We start from the raw sequence: 23,665 nt of genomic DNA on the forward strand, positions 1-23,665 counted from the left end.
ATTCCAAGCACCTACCACTCTGTGTAAAAAAAACCTGCCCCTCACATCTCCTTTGAAATTACCCACACTCATATTAAATACATGCCCTTTGGTATTAGACATTTTAACCCTGGGAAAAAAACATACTCTCTGTCTATGTTTCTGATAATGTTATTGACTTCTATCGGATCTCCTCTTAGCCTCCACTGCTCCAGAGAAAATAACCTATGTTTGTCCAATCTCTCATTATAGCACATGCCCTCTATTTAGGCAGCATTCTGGCAAACCCTTTCTGCACCCTCTAAGCTTCAACTTCCTTCATGCAAAACTCTAGATAAGGCCTAATTAGAGTTTTATAAAAATGTATAATAACTTCCAGACTTTTGAACTTTTGACCTGTGAAGCCACTTTCAAGGAGCTATGAACTTGGACCCCAAGGTCCATCTGCCCATCAACACTCTTAAGGGTCTTGCCATTAACAATGTACTGTCTCTTTACATTTGACCGACCAAGCTGCAACACTTCACATTTGTCTGAGCTAAACTCCACCTACCATTTCCTTATATTCCAAGATCCATCTGCTCATCAACAAAATGCTGGAGGAACTCAGCAGGTCAGCAGCAAATATGGAAATAAATAAACATTTCCATAACATGAAAAAGGATTTAGTGCTTTTTTCTCTCTAACATTTGCATATATTCCGTCTGGGTAGCCTCCAACTTGAATATCGATTTCTCCTTCCAGTAAAAAAAATTCCCTCCACCTCCCCTCATCTTCTTTCCCCCACTTTGGCCTCTTACTTCTTCTCACCTGCCTATCACTTCACCTTCGGTTCCCTCTTTTCCTGTACCCTCTGGTCCACTCTCCTCGCCTATCAGATTCCTTCTTTGCCAGCCTTTTATTTTTCCCAACCCACCTGGTTTCATCCATATCTATCATCTTCTAGCTATCCTCCTTCCCTTCCCTCCACCCACCCCCCCCCCCCCCCCACCAACTTTCTTATTCTGGCATCTTCCCATTTCCTTTTCAGTCCTGAAGAAGGGTCTTAATCTGAAACGTTGACTAAGGCTCATTTCCATAGATGATATCTCTTGTACAGATCAGCCCTGCCTCAGAAGACGTTCTAGTGATCCAAGAACCTGAAACCTTGCCCCCTGCATCAATTCCTCAGCTACTCATTCAAGTGTACTTTCATACTATTCTTAACTTGGTACTGGAGGTAATCCAGAGATTACTACCTTGGAGCCTTTCCACACTCCCCATACTCACTGTGCAGGGTCTCTGCCTCCATTCTAGCTAGGTCATTGGTGCCAATGTGTACTATGACCTCTGGCTGCCCACCCTCTTTGAGAATATTCTGTAGCCGTTCTGAGACATCCCAGACCCTAGCACCTGGGTGACAACACATCATCCTGGCATATCTTTCATGGCCACAGAACCTCCTGTCCATCCCCCTAATTGCTGAGTTTCATATCACTATCATTCTGCCTGACTTTATCCTTCTCTGCTGAGCCTCAAGTTCCACTGGCCATTGCTGCTGCAGCTGTATCCTGGCAAATCATTCTACCACCCTCCAGCCCCTTCCGCCATCCCCCACAGCAGTATCCAAAAGTTTATACTTGTTGATCAGGGAAATAAGCACTGACTGATTATTCCTGGTGGTCACCCATCTACTATCTAAAGCCTGCTCTCTGGGTGTGACCGCCTCAGTTTAAGTTTCATCCACACAGTCACAGGGAGAATGTGCAAACTATTGAACAGTCTGTTCATATGATAACATGTGCTCTTGACCTCACATTCTGCCTCACTATGGCCTTGCACCTTATTGTCTGCCTGCACTGCTCTTTCCCCGCATTCTGCTACTATTTTGCCTTTACACTAACTGATGTGGTGAAATGATCTGTATGAATGGTATGCAAAACAAAGTACATGTAACAATAATAAGCCAATTTACCAAACTGTAAACAGAGGTCAGAATTGAACCCAGGCCTCCAGTACCATGAGTCAGATTCTTAATGAGCTGGGCCATTGGTGCGACCCAAAAAAAAGTTTAAAATTGAATGTAACTTTTTGGCTACTCTCGGTAGTGGGAAGCTCAATGGATTGAAATTCGGTAAAATGAACTCTCAAATTATGGATAGCTACAACTGATTTAAGCTATAATTGACTAGACAAGGAGTCAATTACAGTACCTCTCATTTTAGCTTTCTTCTAGAAGATGGGCATGTCTCCAAAGAGATAGGTTATTTTCTTTCCCTGCTCTTTAACCAAGAATTGGAGTATAATGGAAGGCACAGATGTTTGGGTTTAATATTTAAACAATTTTAATCATTAGAAATCTTTTCACAAAGAAGCTTTCCTTTCAAAATGAGCACTAATCTAGGGTGCAATTGAGTCCATTTGTGATCCTCATCAATTAATCCTTTGTATTGTAATGATAATTAGATAAACTGGGACTCTGCTGGTTTGTCTTCCTAAAGTGTGGCTTCGGGAGGTTTAATTTGCTTCCGCTAACCCAGTTGGAGAGAGAAAAAAAAGCATTCATTTACAGAGTTCCTTCAGATGTCTCAAAATATCTCACAATCAATGAAACACTTCTGAAGTACAGTACTGTGTCAAAGCTTGTAGGCAACTTCTGCCTGCAGATGTGAGAGGGATCAGTTACAGGTTAGTGATGCAGGTTAGGGATGAATAGCAGTCTTGTTGCATTCTTGTTCCCCCAATCTTGAACACCCCATGATTAAGTGCTGACCATTCTAATCATCAAGACAGTTCTCCTCCATGATCCTAACCACACATTAGATACTGCCAAAGGCAAATGTTAATCGGGCACTCCAGATATTGAGTGCTGCCATTAGCAAACAAGAGCCAGCCTCACCCGACCCTTTGAACTCATTGCCGAGGATTTCCATCGTTTTTTTTCTGAAGAAATCTCTGCCCAATCATCATCAGCATATAACCTGCAGTACCAAGGGTCTTGATACACTCAAATCACTGCTACACATAATTAGGAATGCCTACCATTCTATGCCTAGACTGCATTTTGGGAAATCTGATTCCTTCTCCTCCTACCTGTATACTGGCAGAAACTAAATAGCAAGGTTCCAGAAATAAGGGCACCAGTGGGAGGCAGTGGAGAGTCTTCAAGTCGGTGGAATGGGCTACGTTCAAGGTCTCATCAGAGGATCTGGATGAATACAATATGCTTACCATGGACTTTACAAAAACAATCAGAGATGAATCTGTCCCCACAAAATCATTCAGAGTATTTCCTAACCAGAAGTCATGGAGGAACCGTGAGATCCACAATCTGCTGAGAACCAGATCAGAGGCATTCAGGTCTGGCAACCAAATAAGATACAGGGAGTCCAGATACAATGTCAGAAAGCCATCTCATGTGTGAAGTGGCAATTCTGGACCAAACCTGAATCACTGAAGGTTGCTCAACAGCTGTGGCAGGGCTTGAATGCTATTACTTCTTACAAAGTGAAACCAAGCGACACAAGAGACAGTAAGGCTTCCATCCCATATGAGCTCAATGTCTTCTATGCTAGCTTTGACCATAAAAGCATGGAAGAACCATCGTGACCTCCCACAATCCCTGATGACCCTGTGATTTCAATCTCTGAAGCCAACCTGAGAGCATCCTTCAGGAGGAAAAGATTCCAACTCAGGTGGGGTACCTGGCTTTGTAATAAAGACCTGTGCTGATCAACTGGTTGGAGTGTTCACCAAGATCTTTAACCTCGCATGGGCAGTCTGACATACCAACTGCTTCAAGCAGGCTTCAATTATATTGATGGCCGAGAAGAACATGGTAACCTGCTTCATTGACTTTCATCCAGTAGTATTTACATCCACTGTCATGAAGTGCTTTGAAAGGTTGTTGATGCAACATATCAACACCTGCCTGAGAAGTGACTTGGATCACTACAATTTGCCTGCCATCACAGCAGATGCTATTTCATTGGCTCTTCACTCAATCCTAGAACATCTGGATAGTGTAGATGCATACATCAGATGCTCTTCATTAACTACAGTTCAGCATTCAATACTATTATCTCCTCAAAACTAATCAATAAGCTTCAAGGCCTTGGCCTCAGCACCTCCATGTGCAACTAGATCCTCTATTTCTTCACTTGCAGACAACAGTCAGTTCAGAATGGCAACAACATCTCATCCACAATATCCATTAGCAGAGGTGCACCACAAGGCTGTATACTCAGCCCCCTGCTTTACTCATTTTATACTTCTGAATGTGAGGCTAATCACACCAATGCCATTGAACAGAAAAACCTACAAAAAGTAGTGGAAGCAGCTCATTCCTTCATGGATAAAGCCCTCCTCACAATTGAAGTGTTGGCATAGGAAAGCAGTATCCATCGTCAGGGACCCTCACCACCCAGGCCATTCTCTCTTCTCTCTGCTACCATCAGGAAGAAGGTACCCACAACACCAGGTTCAGGAACACTTATTACCATCAGGCTCTTGAACTACTGGGAATAACTTCACTTAATTTCACTTGCCTCATCACTGAACTGCTCCCACAACCCATGGACTCACTTTCAAAGACTTCTCATGTTCTCGATATTTATTACTTTCCTGCTTGTTTGCTTGTTTACTTAGATGTTATTTTGTACTTGCATAGCTTATTGCCTTTTTTCACAATGGTTGTTTTTCCATTCTGTTGGGTGTGGTCTTTCATTGCTTCTATTGTGTTTCAAGGATTTACTGTGTATGCCCACAAGAAAAAAAATCTCAGGATTATACATAGTGACATATATTAATTGATAATAGATTTACTTTGAACTTGAACTTTAAGTATCCCTAAACAGAGCAAAAATTACTCAATCATGAGGGACTTCCTAAAATGAATTTAAAAAAACATATTTAAGAGAAGACCAAACCAGGTTTTATCTCTTGGAATGGCTGGTGCTGTGAGATGGAGGAGTCAAAGGGTAATAGTAGTGGAATAACTGGAGTCCCAGTCCAATGCCTGGTTTTGCTGTGAGTGTGATGATCATACAAGACATAACTTAGTCTAATTTCCCCATAGTGTTGTGGCTGTTGATGATAGTCGACAAATTTCTCTCACAGAAGATCAGAAATCTCCAGACTTTATGATGCTGCTACAATGATCTTTTCTTGTAATCTGTGTTTTCCAATTTGTGGGATTACACAAGAGTATTCAATAACTAAAGGTTAATCTCTTAACGCAAGCAAAACCCATGAGGAAACTACAGAGATATTAAATAAGATTGTACACAATCTTCCATTTTCTTTTGTTCTCTTTCTATTTGTTGTGGAGTTGGGGTATTGGGATAGGGTTTTGAATACTCCAGCTGGATAAAGTCAGAGTCATACAGCACTAAAACTGGTCCATGCCAACTAAGGTTCCAATCTAAACTTATCCCACTTGCCTGCATTTGGCCCATATCCTTCTCAACCTTTGCTATCCATGTGCCTGTTCAAGTACCTTTTCAATGTGCCTACCTCAATCCATCTCCTCTGACAGCTAAGTCCATATACTGACCATTCTCTAGGTGAAAAAGCTGCCCCTTGGGTTCTATTAAATCTCTACCATCTCACCTTAAACCTCTAGTTATTGATTAACAACCTGGAAAAAAGAATACCTGCATTCACTCTGTCTACCTCCCTCGTTATGTTATACACATGTATTAATTTGACAGACATGTCGAAAATTATGAATCAATGAATAAAACTTGGGACACTGTTTCCAGCTGGAGAAGGTACATTATCTGTAAAACATAGATATAAGATAATTAATGGGATTGAAGAGATGAGATATTTTTAAACAATTGTGTGTTACTGGGATTGAACTGCTTAGAAGAGAAGCAAATACAAGTGAAAAGAGGAAACTGCATAAAAACACGGGGTTGCAGGATGAGTTCATGAAGAAGGCTTAATTAAATATTTTTCTTAGGATAGAGGAGTTCAAAACTGGAAGGCATAAATTTAAGTTGAAAGGGGAGAACTGTAAAAGGGAACTGAGGTTTAAAACTTTGTCACACTGACACCAGTTGGTAAATGGAACAAGCTACCAGAAGAAATGGTGGAGGCTAGTAGAATTACAGTATTTAAAAGACATTTTGACAAGTTCATGAACATGAAAGGTGTAGAGGGATATGTACAGGCAAATGGGACTTGCTTAGATAGACATCTTGGTCGGCATGCGTGAGCTGGGTTAAGAGCCTGTTTCCATGCTGTATTACTCTGTGACTTCATTATTACAATGTTTGAGGCTACTCGGGTAAGCATACCCATGACAGTTCTCAGCACAGCAATACCATCAATCCATTTCTCCATCGTCCTATTCCCCTATGGTCTTTCAATTTACCTCCTCATGTGCCTTCCCCTTTTGGCATTAGCCTTCCCTAGGGGCAGATTATAGTGGCCACCTAGCATTCCAGCATACTTTAACAACCCAAAATAAACTCACAGCCACAGGAAGAATGCTCATCCTGTACAAACAGCACCTGAGGTCAGGATCAAACCAGGCACTCCGAATCTGCTAAGTAGCAGGGCTAACTCAGCAAGTCAGGCAGCCCCTGCCTGATGCTATATGTCTTGCTGAGTTTTCCAGCATTTCGTGTGTTTGCTCACGATTTCCAGCATCTGCAGAATCTCTGTGTTTATAGCAGTTTTAACTGCTTTGCCACCAAACCATACCAACAGCTGTAGCAGCACAGCCACAAAGGACCAAATCGCCTTACTAGTGTTTGTATAAATACTGTACTATGTGTACAATGTACTAATGTGTGCATGTGAGGTTACCATACCTCAATGAATTATTAGCACATGCTCCAAAGTTTCAGTATTGCTTTCTCCTACAACACAGTTCTTAAGTTCAAACCAATTGCAAATAAGACTTTTAGTTTCAAAGTCTCCATGTAGTAAATGTTTTCAAGCAATTTCAATTAACACGTGAAGGGAAATCTTTTGATCCCATAAAATACTGAAAGCTCTCAGATTCTAAACATCCCATCATAGATTAATTAATGCCTTTGTGATACTTTAGAGCATCTTATTAACCAGCTGGCTTACATCAAAACCTGCTTCTATGGCCAAAGTCCACACTAGAAAGCGAGAGCAAGAGGGGAATTCCTTGGGCCTAGCTATTGTAAACTACCTTCTTTATTTGTTACACTAATGGTTGTAGGGATATAAGCATCTAATCATAGTTGTTCCCAGCACACAGCTTCACTCAGGTCAGCATGTGAGAGAGATTCTGGGGTACGTTTAACACCATCAACCAAAGGAGATTTTCAAAGCTTTTTTTTTGTTCCAGCTTATTTGCGTGTTAACAAATTGAACAAAATTGCACTATAGATAATCAATAACTCATCTAACTCATAACCTCTCATCAAGCCACACACATTGGTAGTCTGACTGCCATTCAAAGAATGCCTGCACCAAAATCAAGCAGTTTTATCTTAATGTACTGGATGCAATTTTCTCCTGTTCTCCAGCATCCATCAGCACGTTTCCAGTCAAGGCACCATTACCTCTATTCTTTCCTAAGGCTAATAACTAGGACATCAAAATTCCCTTCCCAACAAATCGGCACAAAGGCTATCTGTGTGGACACTGCTCAGCATATCACAGAAGAATTGAGTCTCTTCTCATTGACTTTAGTATACTTCTTTTTGCCTTAGTAAATCAGCCAACATAATCAGACTCCATCCACCCAAGATCTTTCTCTCTTTTCCTCCTCCCATTCGGCAGTAGATACAAAAGCCTGAAAATACATACCCATTAAGCTCAAGGACTGCTTCTATCCCACTGTAATAAGACTATTGATCAGACCCCTCAGCTGAACTCTCGACCACACAATCTACCTTGCTATGGTTTTGCACCCTATTGTCTACTTGCATTGCACTTCCTCCGCAAGAGTAGCAGTTTATTCTGCAGTAGTTGTTTTCCCTTGTACTGCCCCAATGTAATGATATGATGAATTGATCTGTATGGATGACATGCATAACCAAAATTTCCTCTGTATTTCAGTACTTGTGACAATAATCACTAAATTACCAATTCCATGTTTATACAGAGACATGAAGTGCACTGCAGGGAAGAAACTATATTACTGTTTGTTTCCTTTCTAAAATGCATTCAACTAATTAATGTTTACCTACCTATCTTCAAGGTCAACAAGCAGTGGGCCACAGGAAATTTACGGTGCTCTGGGGAAAGGTGAGGTGCGTATAATCTCTCCTCATAAGGTAATTCTAACACAATTTGGGAGTTGGAGTCTTTTTTGCTTTGGAAGTAAATGATATATTAATTTGCCTTTCTTCAGGAATTAAGATATAGTCTTCTACAAGTAGTTTGCCAGCGTAGCAGAAATTTGGAAACTGTTGTTCTCTTTCATGACACTAATATTGCAAGTGTTGAAGTATTGTGGAGCCAATTGCTCCAACATACTGCAAACAGATGCTTAAAAATATTTTCACAAGAGCTAGCTTACGCATTGTTGGGTGCACTCTTGTCTCCAAGTCAACAGGTACCACTCCAGAGAAGAGCACATATCCTTCTGCCTGGGCTCTCTAGCATAGAACTGCAGGAGTGCTGCACTGTTGGAGTTGCAGCTATTGGATATGGTGCTGAACCGAGGCCCAGCCTCCCTCTTTAGATTGACATAAAAGAGCCAATGATACTATGCAAAAAGCACTGGATTGATCTCCAATGTTAGTTGTCCACAATTTCAACGCTGATGATTGTGCTTGTGCATCTCGTCTAATGTGTGTTTGGAAATTACTGTTGAGGCCAATTATTGAACAGCATAGATGTTCACAGTGGGGATAAGGTCTGCATAATGCCTATCTTTTAAGTTGCTGTGAGCAAGTTGAACCAAAGTGTGTCAACAGTTCAGTCTTGTGCCGTGTTCCAGATGCTGGGAAGCAAGCCCACTATAAGCAGTGCTGGCTTTAACACAGATGTCATACTTCCCTATGATGACTGGCCATAGAGCAGCTGCTTAGGGAGTATGGAGTCCTCACTGCGTATAACACGCCTGATCCAACGAAGTTGTGCTTTCAGGATCATGGCTTCAATACAGGTAAGTCTACGCCCTATTAAAGACTTCCAGGTATGTGACACAGTCATACCAGCAGATACCCATAATGGATCACAGGCTGTGCTTGTGGAAGCACTCCAGCAGTTTGTGTTGCCTTTTGCATACGGTCCACGTTTCACAATGCAAACAACAGTCTCGTACAAATTGTCTCGATATTGTGCTGGCTTAGTACATGTGATCACAGGAGGTCCAGGCTCTGACTGGCCTTGATTTCTTTACCCAAGGAAACATCACTGGAGATGACACTACCGAGGTATTTAAATTCCTTTACTCCCCTCAAATTTGTGCCTTTGATGATGATAGAAGGCAGCATGGCAGCGGATCCAGGAGCAGGCAGGAAATATTTCAGCCTCCAGTGCTCTGATGAATATTAACCACTCAATCTCAGTTGAAAACAATTAGCTGGTCATTAACACAGTGCTGTTCGTGAGTGCTATCTGAAAACTTGTTGTCACATTTTCCACGTTACAGCAGCGTACCTCAAAAGGATTTCATTGACTTTGAAACCCTTTAGGATGCCCTTAAAATGATTCACATGGTACAAAATGCAAAATGATCTTTATAGTTTTATTGTTGATGAGCACTTAATGCAAGGCTCAGAAATGAATGCAACTTTGATTTAGAAAGAATGAAGCAAACATTCTTCTTGGACAGATAGGAAGTGACCTCTGATTTTCACACTTAAAATATTTATATTAGCGTCACTGATCTTTGCTTGTTGTCTGGATGGAAATGTGGAGTAATTTTCAACTGTGCCATCTGATTAACTGAACTGCTCAATTACTTCCATACCACCCAAATTGAAGGAAAGTGGTGGTTGGGGAAAAGTGGTTAAAGTAAAGACTTTAGTTATTCGCTCAAGGGATGCAGGTGTCACTGGTAAGATCAACAAGTAATACCTATCCCTGACTGCCCCAGGGACGATATTGATATATTTTGAATCACATTAATTGTCAGTGTGAAAGGAGTCACTGGGAAGGGAGTACCATGTTTCAATCCTGCAGTGATGAAGGAATAGCAATAGATTTCCATGGTACATGACTTAGGAACTTGCAGGTGGTGGTGGCACAGTGGACGGTTTCATCAATAGTGCTGTGTGGTCAAGAGAGTTGAGAGTTTCAGGTTCCTGGAAATGACCATCACCAACAGCCTACCCTGGTCTAACCACACAGATGCCGTAGCCAGAACCCAGCAACTCTATTCCTCAGGAGGCTAAAGAAACTTGGCATGGCTCCATTAATCCTTCCACCATTTATTGAAGCACCACAGAAAGCATCTTCACAAGCTTCAGGCTATGAATTGTACCATCACTGGGTGTTGAGCGTAGAATCATAGAATTATATAACTCTATAGCCCATCAGAGAAACAACCCATCAGAAGGGAGGGTTACCTGACATTGGAAACTTCCCTGTTCATGCTGTTGAATTATAGACCACCCAGGGAATGTCAGATGCTGTTCCTCTCGTTTGTGTTTGGCTTCACCTTGGCAGTAGAGGAGGTTGATGACAGACAGGTCTTTGTGGGACTGATGGAGGAACTGAGAACTTAAGGATTCATCTTCCAAGTGAAAAGGCCTTCTGAGGCATTAATCAGATTGTACGTGTAGTATTGTGAGGAGTTTTGCACCCCTTATCTAAAAAGGATGTTGTGGGTTTGGAGAGAGTCTGAGGGAGGTTCAGGAGAATGATTCCAGAAACCTGAGGAGTGTTTGAAAGATCTAGATAGAGTGGACTTGGTGAGGATGTTTTCTATAGTGGGGAAGACTAGGACCAGAGTCTCGGATTAGAGGGCACCCACTTAGACAAAGATGAGGAGGAATTTCATTAGCCAGAGGGTGGTGAATCTGTAGAATTCATTGCCACAAATGGCTGTTGAGGCCAAGACATTGGGCATATTTAAAGTGGAAATTGACAGGTTTTTGATTAGTAAGGGAGAAGGTAGGAGAATGGGGTTGAGAGGGATGATAAATAAACCATGATGGAATGGCAGAGCAGACTCAATGGCCTAATTCTACTCCTATTGTCTTATGTCTTATCCCATTTGGATGCATAATAGCTTGGTATGGCAACTGCTCTGCCCGTGATTGCAAGAGTCTGCAGAGTTGTGGACACAGCTCAGCACATCACAGAAATCAACTTCCCCCCCACAGATTCCATTTAAACTTCTCATTGTCAAGGAAAAGCAGCCAACATAATCAAATACAAGGAAATCTGCAGATGCTGGAAATTCAAGCAACACACACAAAATGCTGGTGGAACACAGCAGGCCAGGCAGCATCTATAGGGGGAAGCGCTGTCGACATTTCAGGCTGAGACCCTTTGTCAGAACTCACTGAAAGGAAAGATCTTTCCTTATAGATTATAGATTGTCATCCTTATCGATTAACAATCAGCTTTATTGTCACATGCACATGGAATCATATAGTGCCAACCCAATCTCAGACCGCTTCATCAAGTTCACTGATAATACAACAGCAGTTGGCCTCATCACCAACAACGAGTCAGCAGACAGAGGCGGTGGACAGAATTGTCAAATGCTATGAGAACAACAATTGGAGTTTCAATGTGGACAAGACAAAGGAGATAGTTGTGGACTTCAGGAAGGCACAGGTCAACTATTCTGCATTGCACATCAATATCTCTGCCATGGAGAGAGTGAAGAGCATAAAGTTCCTTGGGTTGCACATAAAGGATACTAACCTGAACCTACAACACCTTCTCATCTATCAAGAAGGCACAACAGTCTACACTCTCTGAGGAGATTGAAGTGTGCAAAGCTCCTCGCCATTATTCTGTCAACTTTCTAAAAGAGAGTGTTGTGTCTGTCTGCATCATCGTGTGGTATGGAAGCTGCATGGCATCGGACCACAAGACCCTACAGAGGATAGTAAAAAACTGTCGAGACTATCACTGGAGTCTGCCTGTTCTCTATTTGTGGCATTGATTGGGAGCATTGTATCCAAGGGCTGAAAGCATTGTTGAAAGTCCCTATCACCCATCCCACAAGCTCTTTGACTCACTACCATCAGGAAGGAGATACAGGAGTAGCTACACTAGGACTGCCAGACTTAGTAACAGCTTCTTGGGCTATGAGACTAATGAATACCCTGCTACAACTGAGATCTCATCACTAGGACAGCGAGCTGCTTGCTGTTTACCTGTGCTAAACACTTCACATGCATTTTGAATTATATTTTCATATTTTATTTGTGGTAATATTTTGTTTTATGTGCAGTATGTGATATATGTATTATGGGTGAACTGTGGTCCAGAGGAACATTGTTTCATTTGGTTGTATGTTTGCACAGTCAGGTGACAATAAGCTTGAACTTGAAATGTGTCATTTGAATCAACAACAGGAACAGTCTGAGGATGTGGTGGGGGCAGCCCACAAGTGTAGCCAATTTTGATGGTATCAGAAATTATCTGGGAAGTGTGGATTAGGACAGGCTGTTTTTCTGGCAAAGGTGTATTTGGAAAGTGGGAGGTCATCAAAAATGAAATTTTGAGAGTACAAAGCTTGTATGTGTCAGAACAAAAGGTAAGGATAACAAGTGTAGGAAAGCTTGCTTTTCAAGAGATATTGAGGTCCTGGTTAAGGCAAAAAAGGAGGTGCACAGCAGGTATAGGCAGACAGGAACAAATGAGGTGCTTATGGAGTACAAGAAATGCAACACAACATACAAGAAGAAAATCAGGAAGGCTAAAAGAAGGCATGAAGTTGCTTTACCAGACAAGGTGAAGGAGAATCTACAGATATGTTAAGAGCAAAGGGACTTCAAGGGCCAAAATTGGTCCTCTGGAAGACCAGAATGGTAATCCATGTGTGGAACCAAAACAGATGGGGATATCCTAAGTGCATTCTTTACATCTGTATTTACTTGGGAGATGGATACAGAGTCTTTAGGAGGCAAAAAGGCTTCAACTTCATGGACCCTGTACAGATTGCAGAGGAGGAGGTGCTTGCTACCCTGAGGCATGTCAGAGTGGATAAATCCCCAGGGTCTGGCAAGGTGTTCCATTTGACCCTATGGGATACAAGTGCAGAAATTGCTGGGGCCCTAGCAGAGATACTTACGTCATCCTTAGCGGCAGGAGAGGTACCAGTGGATGGGAGAATAGCCAATGTTGTTCCACTGTTTAAAAAAGGCTCTAAACAGAAATCAGGAAATTATAGGCCAGTGAGTCTGACATCAGCTGTGGGAAAGTTATTGGAAGGCATTCTAAGGGACCAGATATATTAATACTTGGACACACACAGACTGATTAAGGATAGTCAGCATGGCTTTGTGTGTGGTAGCTCATGACTAACCAATCTTATAGATAAATTTGAGGAAACTACCAGGAAAGTTGATTAAGGCAAAGCAGTGTATGTGGTCTACATGGACTTTAGTAAGGCATTTGACAAGGTCCCGCAAGGGAGGTTGGTCAAGAAGGTTTAGTTGCTCGGCATTCAGAATGAGGTAGTAAATTGGATTAAGCATTGGCTTGCTGGGAGAAGCCAGAGACTGGTAGCAAAGGGTTGCCTCTCTGACTGGAAAGATTGAATAAGTGCAGAGAAAATTGAAAAGGATGCTGCCGGGTCTGGAGGACCTGAGTTATAAGGAAAGATTGAATAGGTTAAGACTGTATTTGTCAGAACATAAAGAGGGTGGGACTAAAACCAGAGGTCATTGGTTAAGGATGAAAGATGATCCGTTTAAGGGGAACATGAGGGGAAACTACTTCACTCAGAGGGTCGCGAGAATGTGGAATTTGCTGCCAGCTCAAGTGATGCATGCAATTTCAATTTCAACATTTAGGAGAAGTTTGGATAGGTACATGAATAGTAGGGGTATGGATGGCTATGGCAGGGGTGTAGGTCAATGGAAATAGGCAGCCTGTTTATTATTTATTGTAATGTCTGCACTGTCTTGTGCACTTTACACAGTCCTGTGTAGGTCTGTAGTCTAGTGTAGCTTTCTCTGTGCTGTTTTTTTTAAAACATAGTTCAGTCTAGTTTTTGTACTGTGTCATGTAACACCATGGTCCTGAAAAATGTTGTCTCATTTTTACTATGTACTGTACCAGCAGTTATGGTTGAAATGACAATAAAAGTGATTTGACTTGACTTGACTTAAATTGTTTTGGTACAGACTAAATGGGCCGAAGGGCCTGTTTCTGTGCTGTACTTCTCCATGACTCAATATGCCTGTGATGTTGTTTCAATTGCACCTGTGCACCCATATAATTGTGCAATATGACAACAGTCTCAATTTTGGCTTTATTGCATGAACTGCACTTTCTCTGTAAGAATAACACTTTATTCTGCATCCTGTTATTGTTTTCCTTCTGTTACCTCCATGAACCAATGTGATGAAATGATCTGTGTGGATGGCGTGCAAAACCGGGTTTGTCACCATTCCTTGGTACGCATAAAAATAATAAACCAATTTACTGAGACGCCTGTCGACCTCCTTCCTGGTTCCAAAGACTGTGCAGTTGTGAGGAGCTGTGAAAGTAGGCTGGTTAAGTCACTGTTGTGAATACTAGAGATGGTGCATACTGCAGCCAATAGAACCAGTGGTGGAATAAATAAGCACTTAAGGTTGTGTATGAAGTGCCAGTCTAGCGGGCTGCTTTGAACTGGATTGTGTTGAGCTTCTTGACTATTGTTGGAGCTGCACTCATCCAGGCACGTGGAAAGTATTTCATGATGCCTCTGTTTGTGCCTTGACTGAATGGTTGTCTTCCAAATTACCTTCCCTCCCAGCACCCTCCCCCATCCCTGGAATACTCAGAATATTATTCATCCCTTATAAAGAGTGCTTAACTTAAAGGTCCTTTGATTTCTCAAAGGACACAGTTCAGATCTGCGATTTTAATTAAGAATGACAGTCAGCTTAAATAGACCCTTCAGACGAATGATAATCAGGCGGGAGATGTGCTTTGAAATGATTTCAGAGTAGTCTGAAATGGTTTCAACGTTCAGACAAAATGAAAAGCAATGAGAAACTAATTGGAATATGTACAGGTAATCTTTCGCAACTCCCTTGTGCAAACAGTTGTACACATTCTCATAAACGTGATTTATAATTTCCCTCTGGAAAATCACCACACCAGCTGTTCACAGCAGAATCTCTTTTGATGTTACCATGAGTGAAATCAATTCGTCAAGTGCTCTAGTGCATATTCTGCATGTTACACAACAAGTATAATTAGACCATGTGAAGACCAGCCTTAAGATATTGCACTTAGCAACTAATTTGTGAGTAATTTTGGACTTGGAATCCAACCATTTTTATAGACACCTTACTCTTATTTCAGCAGGAGATAAACTTCTTTTGAATCCTCAGCTTTGTACTGTCCTGCACTGTATAACAGTAGTAATGAAAAAGAATCCTTTTTGTGGGAAATCTATAACCAAGGGGTATCCTTTTAACATCTAAGTCATTCAGTGAGAATTTACGAGAAGTTTCTCTGAGTCAATGCTGCCAGAAATGTGGAACTCTTACTCCCAAAAAAAAACTACTGAGGGGTGGGTTAAATAAAAAAGTCACAACTGTGATTGATGGGCTGTAGTGGAGAGAGAAACCTAACAACCTGACACCAGGTAACTTCTTTTATTAGGTGAGGGTATTAAGAGTTGCAAATCAAGACGGGTTAAAGGTACAGATTAGTCATTCTAATTACTGGCGGAATACTCTGGAGGGGCTACATAGTTTGCTCCCATTGCTGAGTTCCTGAGTTATTTCCGTTGAGAATTAGTATTTCGCCTTTTGCTGAGTAAGACTCACTAATCACAACTGTCCTTTAAGTTCCAAGGAGTCACCGGGTCATATAGCACAAATAGGCTCTTCAGTCCAACTGTGTGTGTACGGGTGCTTGCATGTGCACATTGAAGCACATGCAACAAACTATTCACTAACATTGTCAAAGCCCACATAGACTAGAAAAGATGACCATGTCTGTACCCCATACACTGGATTCATCTCTAGCAACCAAATGTCTTTCACTTCCAGCTAATCTCAGTGTTGCGCTAGTGAGGCATGCTGAGATATTTATTAGTTTAAAGACATGTCGTTAAATCAATAGTTTGTGATTCTTGATGGAATTCTGCTGTTTATTACTAAATAGTTCTATTCTTATTCTTGTTATTGCAGATTTCAAACTTCGGAAGGTGTGAGCCAAATTGGGAGAGAATCAAATATTTCATTTTTCCTTGGTATAGGAATGGGTCGATCTCAGTTCCTTGGAGTCCGTCTGACCTGCAGACTGTTTCTGTTTTTCATTTGTGGGAACACAGGAATTTAGTAACAAGAAGAAACCATTCGGCCGATTAAACATATCCCAATGTTCAGTGCGGTATGGACGATCTAACTACAAACACTACAAACTCACCAAAAAGACAATCACAACTTTTAAATGAACCATTATTCTAATTCCAGTGAAACTTCGCAGAAATTAGTTTCAAATTTCTAACTCTGTCCACAGGTTGAAGTTTTTCACAACTCCACCCCCAGAAAGTCTGATTCCAATTTTGAGACTCTGTCCCCTCAAACAAAGGAAATGGCTTCTCCCCCTCTACACTTTCAGTTACCATCAATATCCTGAAAATATCCAACATAAGGAAGTTCCAACATCTGCAGATTATTTTTTTTTTCGTTTCACTCTAATCTCTTCCATGGCTGCATTCCCAGAACGTGCATTGCGTCTGCTAACGTGTGGATCTCATCAGTTACATGAGGCACTTCAAAATACAATAAAGGCCAACTCCACAAGAATCTAAACAGCATTTAGACTCAGACCAGCACTGACAAGGATTTGAGAACAAGATAGTGACACACAACTTGAGAGCCACAAACAGCAGCAGAGAATGTAAAAACAAATCATGGGGGTGAAATGTAACCAACTAATCCATATGGGATCATGTTGCCATGGTAATGATGGTAAAACTGCTCGCATTTGCCACTGTTACTCTGTGAAACTGTCAGTGAAACTTAAACATCTCCGTGCACGTGTAATCTAGCATGGAAATTGTGGACTTCCTGTCAGCCAGTTGTCAGTGCGCCTAGATAGAATTCACTGCTTGCAGACTTCTCTATTACAATTAAGCTGAAGTAAAACGAAGTTATAAACTTCTACTAACAAATCCCACTGCAAAAAAAGGTGACGGTGTTACACTTTGTTACAGGAGGTCCAAGTAAGCTTTTAATAGTACTAAGTAAGCCACAATCAGTGCTAAGCAAACTCTTTTGCATAAAAAGCCATAATCTGCACACACCTTGTAATTTTCTAGAAAGTAAACAATAGTAAAATAAATTACTATATAATGATTATTTTCAACATAAATAAACTCTGATCTTTAGCAACTGACATATTCTTTAAAACATTAGTTTAAAATTGCTTCCCTCTTTCCAAAGGGTGAAAATTCTTTTAATATGATTGCCTGTTTAGACAGTTTGATAACCTCGCACGTATGGCTGCCAAAGGTTCTTTGAGCTGAGCTAAATGAAAGGGCAGGGCTCGTCAAAGTTCTCGGTATCAAGAAAGCACACAACTGCTTCTACTTCCTCAGAAGACCAACAGAACCTGACAAATCCCTGCTGACCCTCACCATTTCTTCAAGATGCTGCACAGAAATCATCCTATCCACATGCATCACAACTTGGGATGGCAGCTGTTCTACCCATGACTGCAAGAAACTACAGAGAGTTATGGACCCAGTCTAGCCCATCATAAAAAAACAGCTTTCCTTCCCTTCACTCTGTCAACACTCCCTACTGCCTCAGGAAATCAGCCAACATGATCAAAGACCCTTCCCTCTCTGATCATTTTCTCTTCTTCCCCCTTCCATTGGGAAGAAAACTTGTAAACAAGCAATACCAGGCTCATTAAGTTTCTATCACACTATTATAAGACTCTTGAACTATTGATCTTCTCAGTCAACTTTGTCATGGTCCTTGGTCCTTGCTCCTTATTGTCTACTTGCACTAGACTGTCTCCATAAGGTAACATTATACCCACTCATCATCAACAACTCTGCAGTTAGCAGCATTTCAACATTCCGGTTCCTGGGCATCGTTAATTAGCAGGACTTCATATGGAAGAACCATATCTCCTTCATTAACAATAAGATTCAGCAGTAGATACATTTTGGAGCAAACTCGATGGACTAAATGGCCTGATTCTTCTATATCTTCTGGTTTATGTCTACTGGCAGTTGGTGATTACCGTCTGGTTTGCCGCAGCATCCTCTCACAGTATACAATAACTATAGTGAACTGTCAAGACGGCAGAAAGACTCTTTGGTTGCAGTCTATCACTACTGCAGGGCTCGTTTCTCACAAAGAAGCAGGCAGGAAAGATCATTGTAGATACCACCCACCCTGCACACTGCCTTTTCTAAAAGCTCCCTTCTGGAAAGTGCTAAATGGCTATTAAAACAAAACCTTCATGCCATTTTAAAAGTTTCTTCCCCCAGGTGGTTAATCTAATTAATCATTCTAGTTAGTCCCCCCCCCCCCCCCCGTTGAAATGAATTGTAAACACTTTAAACCACTTTTTATAATGCTGTTCACATTGTAAATACATGCTGGTATTTATGTATTTATGCACATTTTATTCCATGTTCATAGTTTAACCTCTTAACTTATTTTTAATATAATTCTTTATTAGAACATAGAACATAGAAATCTTCAGCACATTACAGGCCCTTCGGCCCACATTGTTGTGCCGACCACGTAACCCACTCTAAAGACTGCCTAGAATTTCCCTAGCACATAGCCCTCTATTTTTCTAAGCTCCATGTACCTATCTAAAAGACTCTTAAAGGACCCTATTGTATCCACTTCCACCACCACCAAAGCAGTGCATTCCACGCACCCACCACACACTGTGTGAGAAACTTACCCCTGACATCCCCATTTCCAAGCAACTTAAAATATGCCTCCTTGTGTTAGCCATTTCAGCCCTGGGAAAAAGCCTCTGGCTATCCACACGATTAAAGCCCCTCATCATCTTATACACCTTTATCAGGCCTCCTCTCATCCTCCGTCACTCCAAGGAGAAAAGGCCATGTTCACTCAACCTATTCTCATAAGGTACGCCCTCCAATCCAGGCAACATCCTTGTAAATCTCCTCTGCACTCTCTCTATAGAATCCACATCCATCCTGCAGTGAGGTGACCAGAAATGAACACAGTACTCCAAGTGGGGTCTGACTAAAGTCTTATGCAACTGTAACATTACCTCGCGGTTCTTGAACTCAATCCCACAACTGATGAATGCCAACATACCATAAACCTTCTTAACAACACTGCCAACCTGCTCAACAGCTTTGAGTGTCCTATGGGCATGGACCCCAATTGCCCCTTCCTAGCAATCTTGTAATTTACTTGAGCTCTAACAGAAACTAGATTCTTGAACCTTTCATAAGCTTTTCTTTTGTTTTTAACTTTTCTTTTGTTAACTAGATTTTCCACATCCTTTGTGCACCATGATTCCTTAACCCTACCATCCTTTCCCTACTTCAATGGAACATACCTATGCAGAACTCCATGCAAATGTTCCCTGTACATTTGCCACATTTCTGCTGTGCATTTTCCTGAGAACATCTGCTCCCAACTTATGATCCCAAGCCCCTGCCTAATAGCATCATATTTCCCCCTACCACAATTAAATGATTTCCCCAAATTGTCTGCTCCCATCCTTCTCCAGCGCTATGGTGAAGGAGATAGAGTTGTGGTCACAACCTCCAAAATGCTCTCCCACCAAGAGATCAGACACTTGACCAGGTTCTTTTCCCAATACCAAATCAAGTACAGCCTCTCCTCTAAGTTGGATGACCTACATAGTGTGTCCGAAAACCTTCCTGAATACATCTAACAAACTCCACCCCATCTAAACTCCTTGCACTAAGCAGAAGCCAGTCAATATGAGGAAAGTTAAAATCTCCCATCACAACAACCCGATCATAATTGTTCATTCTTCATAATTGTTGAATGCTGTTTTTTTTTGGTTGCATGCTGTGCTCAAACACCACTGCAAATATCTGATACATATCAATACATATGGCGAACAAAGTTGATCCTTGTATTCTGCATTCTGTTATTGCTTTTCCCTTGTACTACCTCAATGCACTGGTGTGATGAAATGATCTTTATGGATAGCATGCTAAACAAAATTTTCCACTGCACCTTAGTATAATATCTCTGCCATGGATGATCTCAAGTCTGCTGCGAAAGGAGGAGGATTGGGCATGGGGCTAGCAACCCCATCACGTAAAAAAACCAGAGCTTCAGAAATGCCAACACAAGCCCCACAGACCTCACCCCTGGGAGAGGAAGGATCTTTGGAGATGGGCTACTGTTATGTCCTGTACATTTCCTGGTCTGTGGTTTCTCTTTAACCTGTTTTGTAGTTCCTTGGGACACCTACAATTACCCTTCCACCACTGACACCTCCTGGGGACTGCTTAAAAACAAGGCTACTCCCACTCTTTCCCTCCCATTCTGCAGCCAGCACTGCCACACCACACATCACCTTTATCCCCCTTTACCTTAACTTTATTTTAATAAACATCATTTGTTTGTAATTCCTGTTGCCGCCAGACTCCTTATGTTACTTCTTGAGAGCCAAGGTTGTAACAGCTACACATGGGGACAATTTGAAAGACTGGTCCCAGGATAGAGAACTCTGATGAGCTGCTGTCAGTGGCCAATGCCACAGCAGGGGTGATGGGCTAAGAAGAAGAAGAAGAACCTTGGTCTAATAATAAATCCAATTACCAATAATTCATTATGAAAAGGATGCCAGAAGGCCTTCTGCATCAACGGGGTTGTGCTGTTGCTTTGCCACGGCTGCTGTTGGATGTTGTACAACATCACGAGTCTAGGTTGCCCCTTTTGAAAATCAAACCAGAGAGTTTCAGTTCCAGCACCTAACCTTATTTTTTCCCCCACTGGTTCTAATTTGGTTGGCAATATCTAATAAATACTGTTCAGAATCAGGCAACCTTAGGTTGTTAAATGGTTCTTCATTCACATTACCTCTCATATCTTGGGGTGGAAGCGTAGGGTGCAGATCTCGATTGCAGAAATCTCGATCGGTGCAACATTCGATGGCTCGCCGCTGGGATGACTTGGGAGTGTCCTTAACAGCAAAAGAGGGAGAGAGAATTAAAAAGGTTAAACTGGTGGGAACTTCTCTTGCAAATATTTATTCTTCTTCCATCCCCTTCCACCTGTTTGGGTCAGTCATTCTTTCCATTTCGTAAGATCTCAACTCAGACATATTTTTAAAATAGAGGAAGGGGTAAGTTTTCCAACAGAGAGGATATGGGAGAGGGAAGCAATGAAAAACCATTGAAGAGTCATGTCAGGAAACAAATACTGTTCATTTCCCTCCATAGATGCTGCCTGAGCAGCCGAGTTCCTCTAGTATTTTGCACATGTTGCTAAAGATTTCCAGCATCTGCGGTCACTCGTGTCATACACACACATCACCAGTTAATCAATCAAAAAAAAGAATACCTCGTTGATCTTAAAGGTATACAAGATCATACGGGTCACAGATAGAGTGAATGCACTTAGTCTTTTTCCCAAGAGTTGTCAAATCAAGAACTAGAAGGTATAGGCAAGGTGAGAAGAGAGAGACTTAAACTTTTTTTTAAACACACACAGAGGGTGGTCCATATATGGAAAGAGCTACCAGAGGAAATGGCTTAAGCAGGTACAAGAACACATTTTCAAAGATCATTGGATAGATACATGGATGGAATTTAGAATGTTAAGGGCCAAAGGTGGACAAATAGGACGAGCTTCAATGGGCACCTTGGTCAGCATGGACCTGAAGGACCCGTCTCTGTGTTGTGTTACTCGATGATCTCATTTCTACCGAATTCTCATTTACAGGCAATAAAGCTCAGCATTTATTTAGTACCTTATCATAATCTCTGTGTGCTCAAAATACTTAAAGTGAATAAATGGACTTGAAGCTTGATACAATATAGGACATAGCAGCCCACTTGACAGCTCCCCATCCACAACCATTCACCCATCCACAGTAGCAGCAGCTTATACCACTGCAAGATGCACTACAGCAACTCACCAAAACCCCTTAGGCACCTTTCAAATCCACAAAGTCTAACAGTTAGAAAGACAAGGGCAGAACAACCCTCCAAGCTCAAAACTATCCTGCCCTGGGATTATATTACAGCTCCTTCAACATTTTGGGTCAAAGTCCTGGAACTCCCTCTCTAATAGCTCTGGGAAGTCTACACATCAAAAACTGAGTGGTTCAATAAGACAGCTCATCACCACTTTCTCAAGGACAACTAGGAATGGACAATTAATTACTGGCTTTTCCTGTGCAATCCACATCCCTTGAATGAACTTATAAAAAATCTTCTTTGAAAATACACAAAGCTCAGATAAATATTAAATAATATGAGCAAATTAACAAATAACAAACCTATATTACCCTCACACACACTGTCTCTTCATCATTTTTAATTCTAATGGCCCCAAATTTTATTACTCGGCGTTCATGTAGATGAAGCTGTTGGCACATAGTGAAGGTTATTAGTTCCCTGTTTAACCTCCTGATGGAAGTTGTCATTCTGGCATTTAGAAAGGGAAAAGTTCAGACAAGTCTTTAACATGAGTATTTTTAAAAACAAATTTTCAACATCTTGATTGAATAATTTGATCAATGAATTAACTCAACAAAGTGGACAGAAATTACATTAATTGATCCTGAGGGGCAAAATCTAACTGACCTTAGATACCTGTGTAAAGCTTATTAGCATTTAAATTTGAAAAGAACTAAATGTAGTCTATACCTGGAGCACAGAGCATTACCATGTAAATTTAATGATACACATGGCTTATACTGGTTTATATTATCATACCCCTGTGAATTGGTGCAGACAAGACAATGAAGCATAAGTTTTCATCTTATCCACTGCATATCTCTAACTGCCCTGTGAAGTTGATGAGAACTGTTCTGTCCTGTAGTTTTCTAGATTACTTGAACATTGAGTCATTTTGAGAGCAGACCAGGAGTGGAAAACAGAGTTCCTTCCCTAAAGGAGATTTGGTCAACTAGTTTAGTAATGACTGTTGTTCCAGATGTATATGATAAATTGAATTCAGATTCAAGCTTCAAGCTGATTTACTTACAGAGGTGAAGTTATTTCAGGATAGCGCACAGATAAAGGAAAACAGTTATGTACAAGTGCATATTACAACAGTACAAATTACTGGTGAGACACACTTGGAGTATTGTGTGCATTTCTGATCACCCAACACGAGGAAGGATACAATTAAATTGGAAAGGGTGCTGAAAACATTCATGAAGATGTTACCAGGGTTTGAGTTTTAAGGAGGTCGGATGGGATTTTATTTTCTCTAGTGCAGAAAGATGAGTACTGACTCAACAGAAATTTACAAAATTATGAGTGGCACAGATAACATGAATGGTCACAGTCTTTTTCTCTAGGCATAGGTTTAAGGTGAGAGGGGGGAAATTTAAAAGAGACAGGAGAAGCAACCTCAGGTACATGGAACAAGTTGTCAGAAGAAGTGATGGACATGGGTAAAATTACACT

General features: G+C 41.2%; 1 protein-coding gene across 8 annotated transcripts in view; it reads right to left on the minus strand.

The window, feature by feature from the left end:
• bmpr1ba (bone morphogenetic protein receptor, type IBa) overlaps window positions 1–23,665 on the minus strand; it is a 544,116-nt gene that overhangs the window by 46,945 nt on the left and 473,506 nt on the right. For all 8 annotated transcript variants that reach the window (XM_073042441.1, XM_073042436.1, XM_073042437.1 and 5 more), the window contains one exon: window positions 21,105–21,207. In XM_073042441.1, the coding sequence (XP_072898542.1) occupies window positions 21,105–21,207 (103 nt within the window). The remainder of the gene's footprint in view (window positions 1–21,104; window positions 21,208–23,665) is intronic.

Source organism: Hemitrygon akajei, chromosome 4 (genome assembly GCF_048418815.1).
Source record: "Hemitrygon akajei chromosome 4, sHemAka1.3, whole genome shotgun sequence".
Taxonomy (NCBI): domain Eukaryota; kingdom Metazoa; phylum Chordata; class Chondrichthyes; order Myliobatiformes; family Dasyatidae; genus Hemitrygon; species Hemitrygon akajei.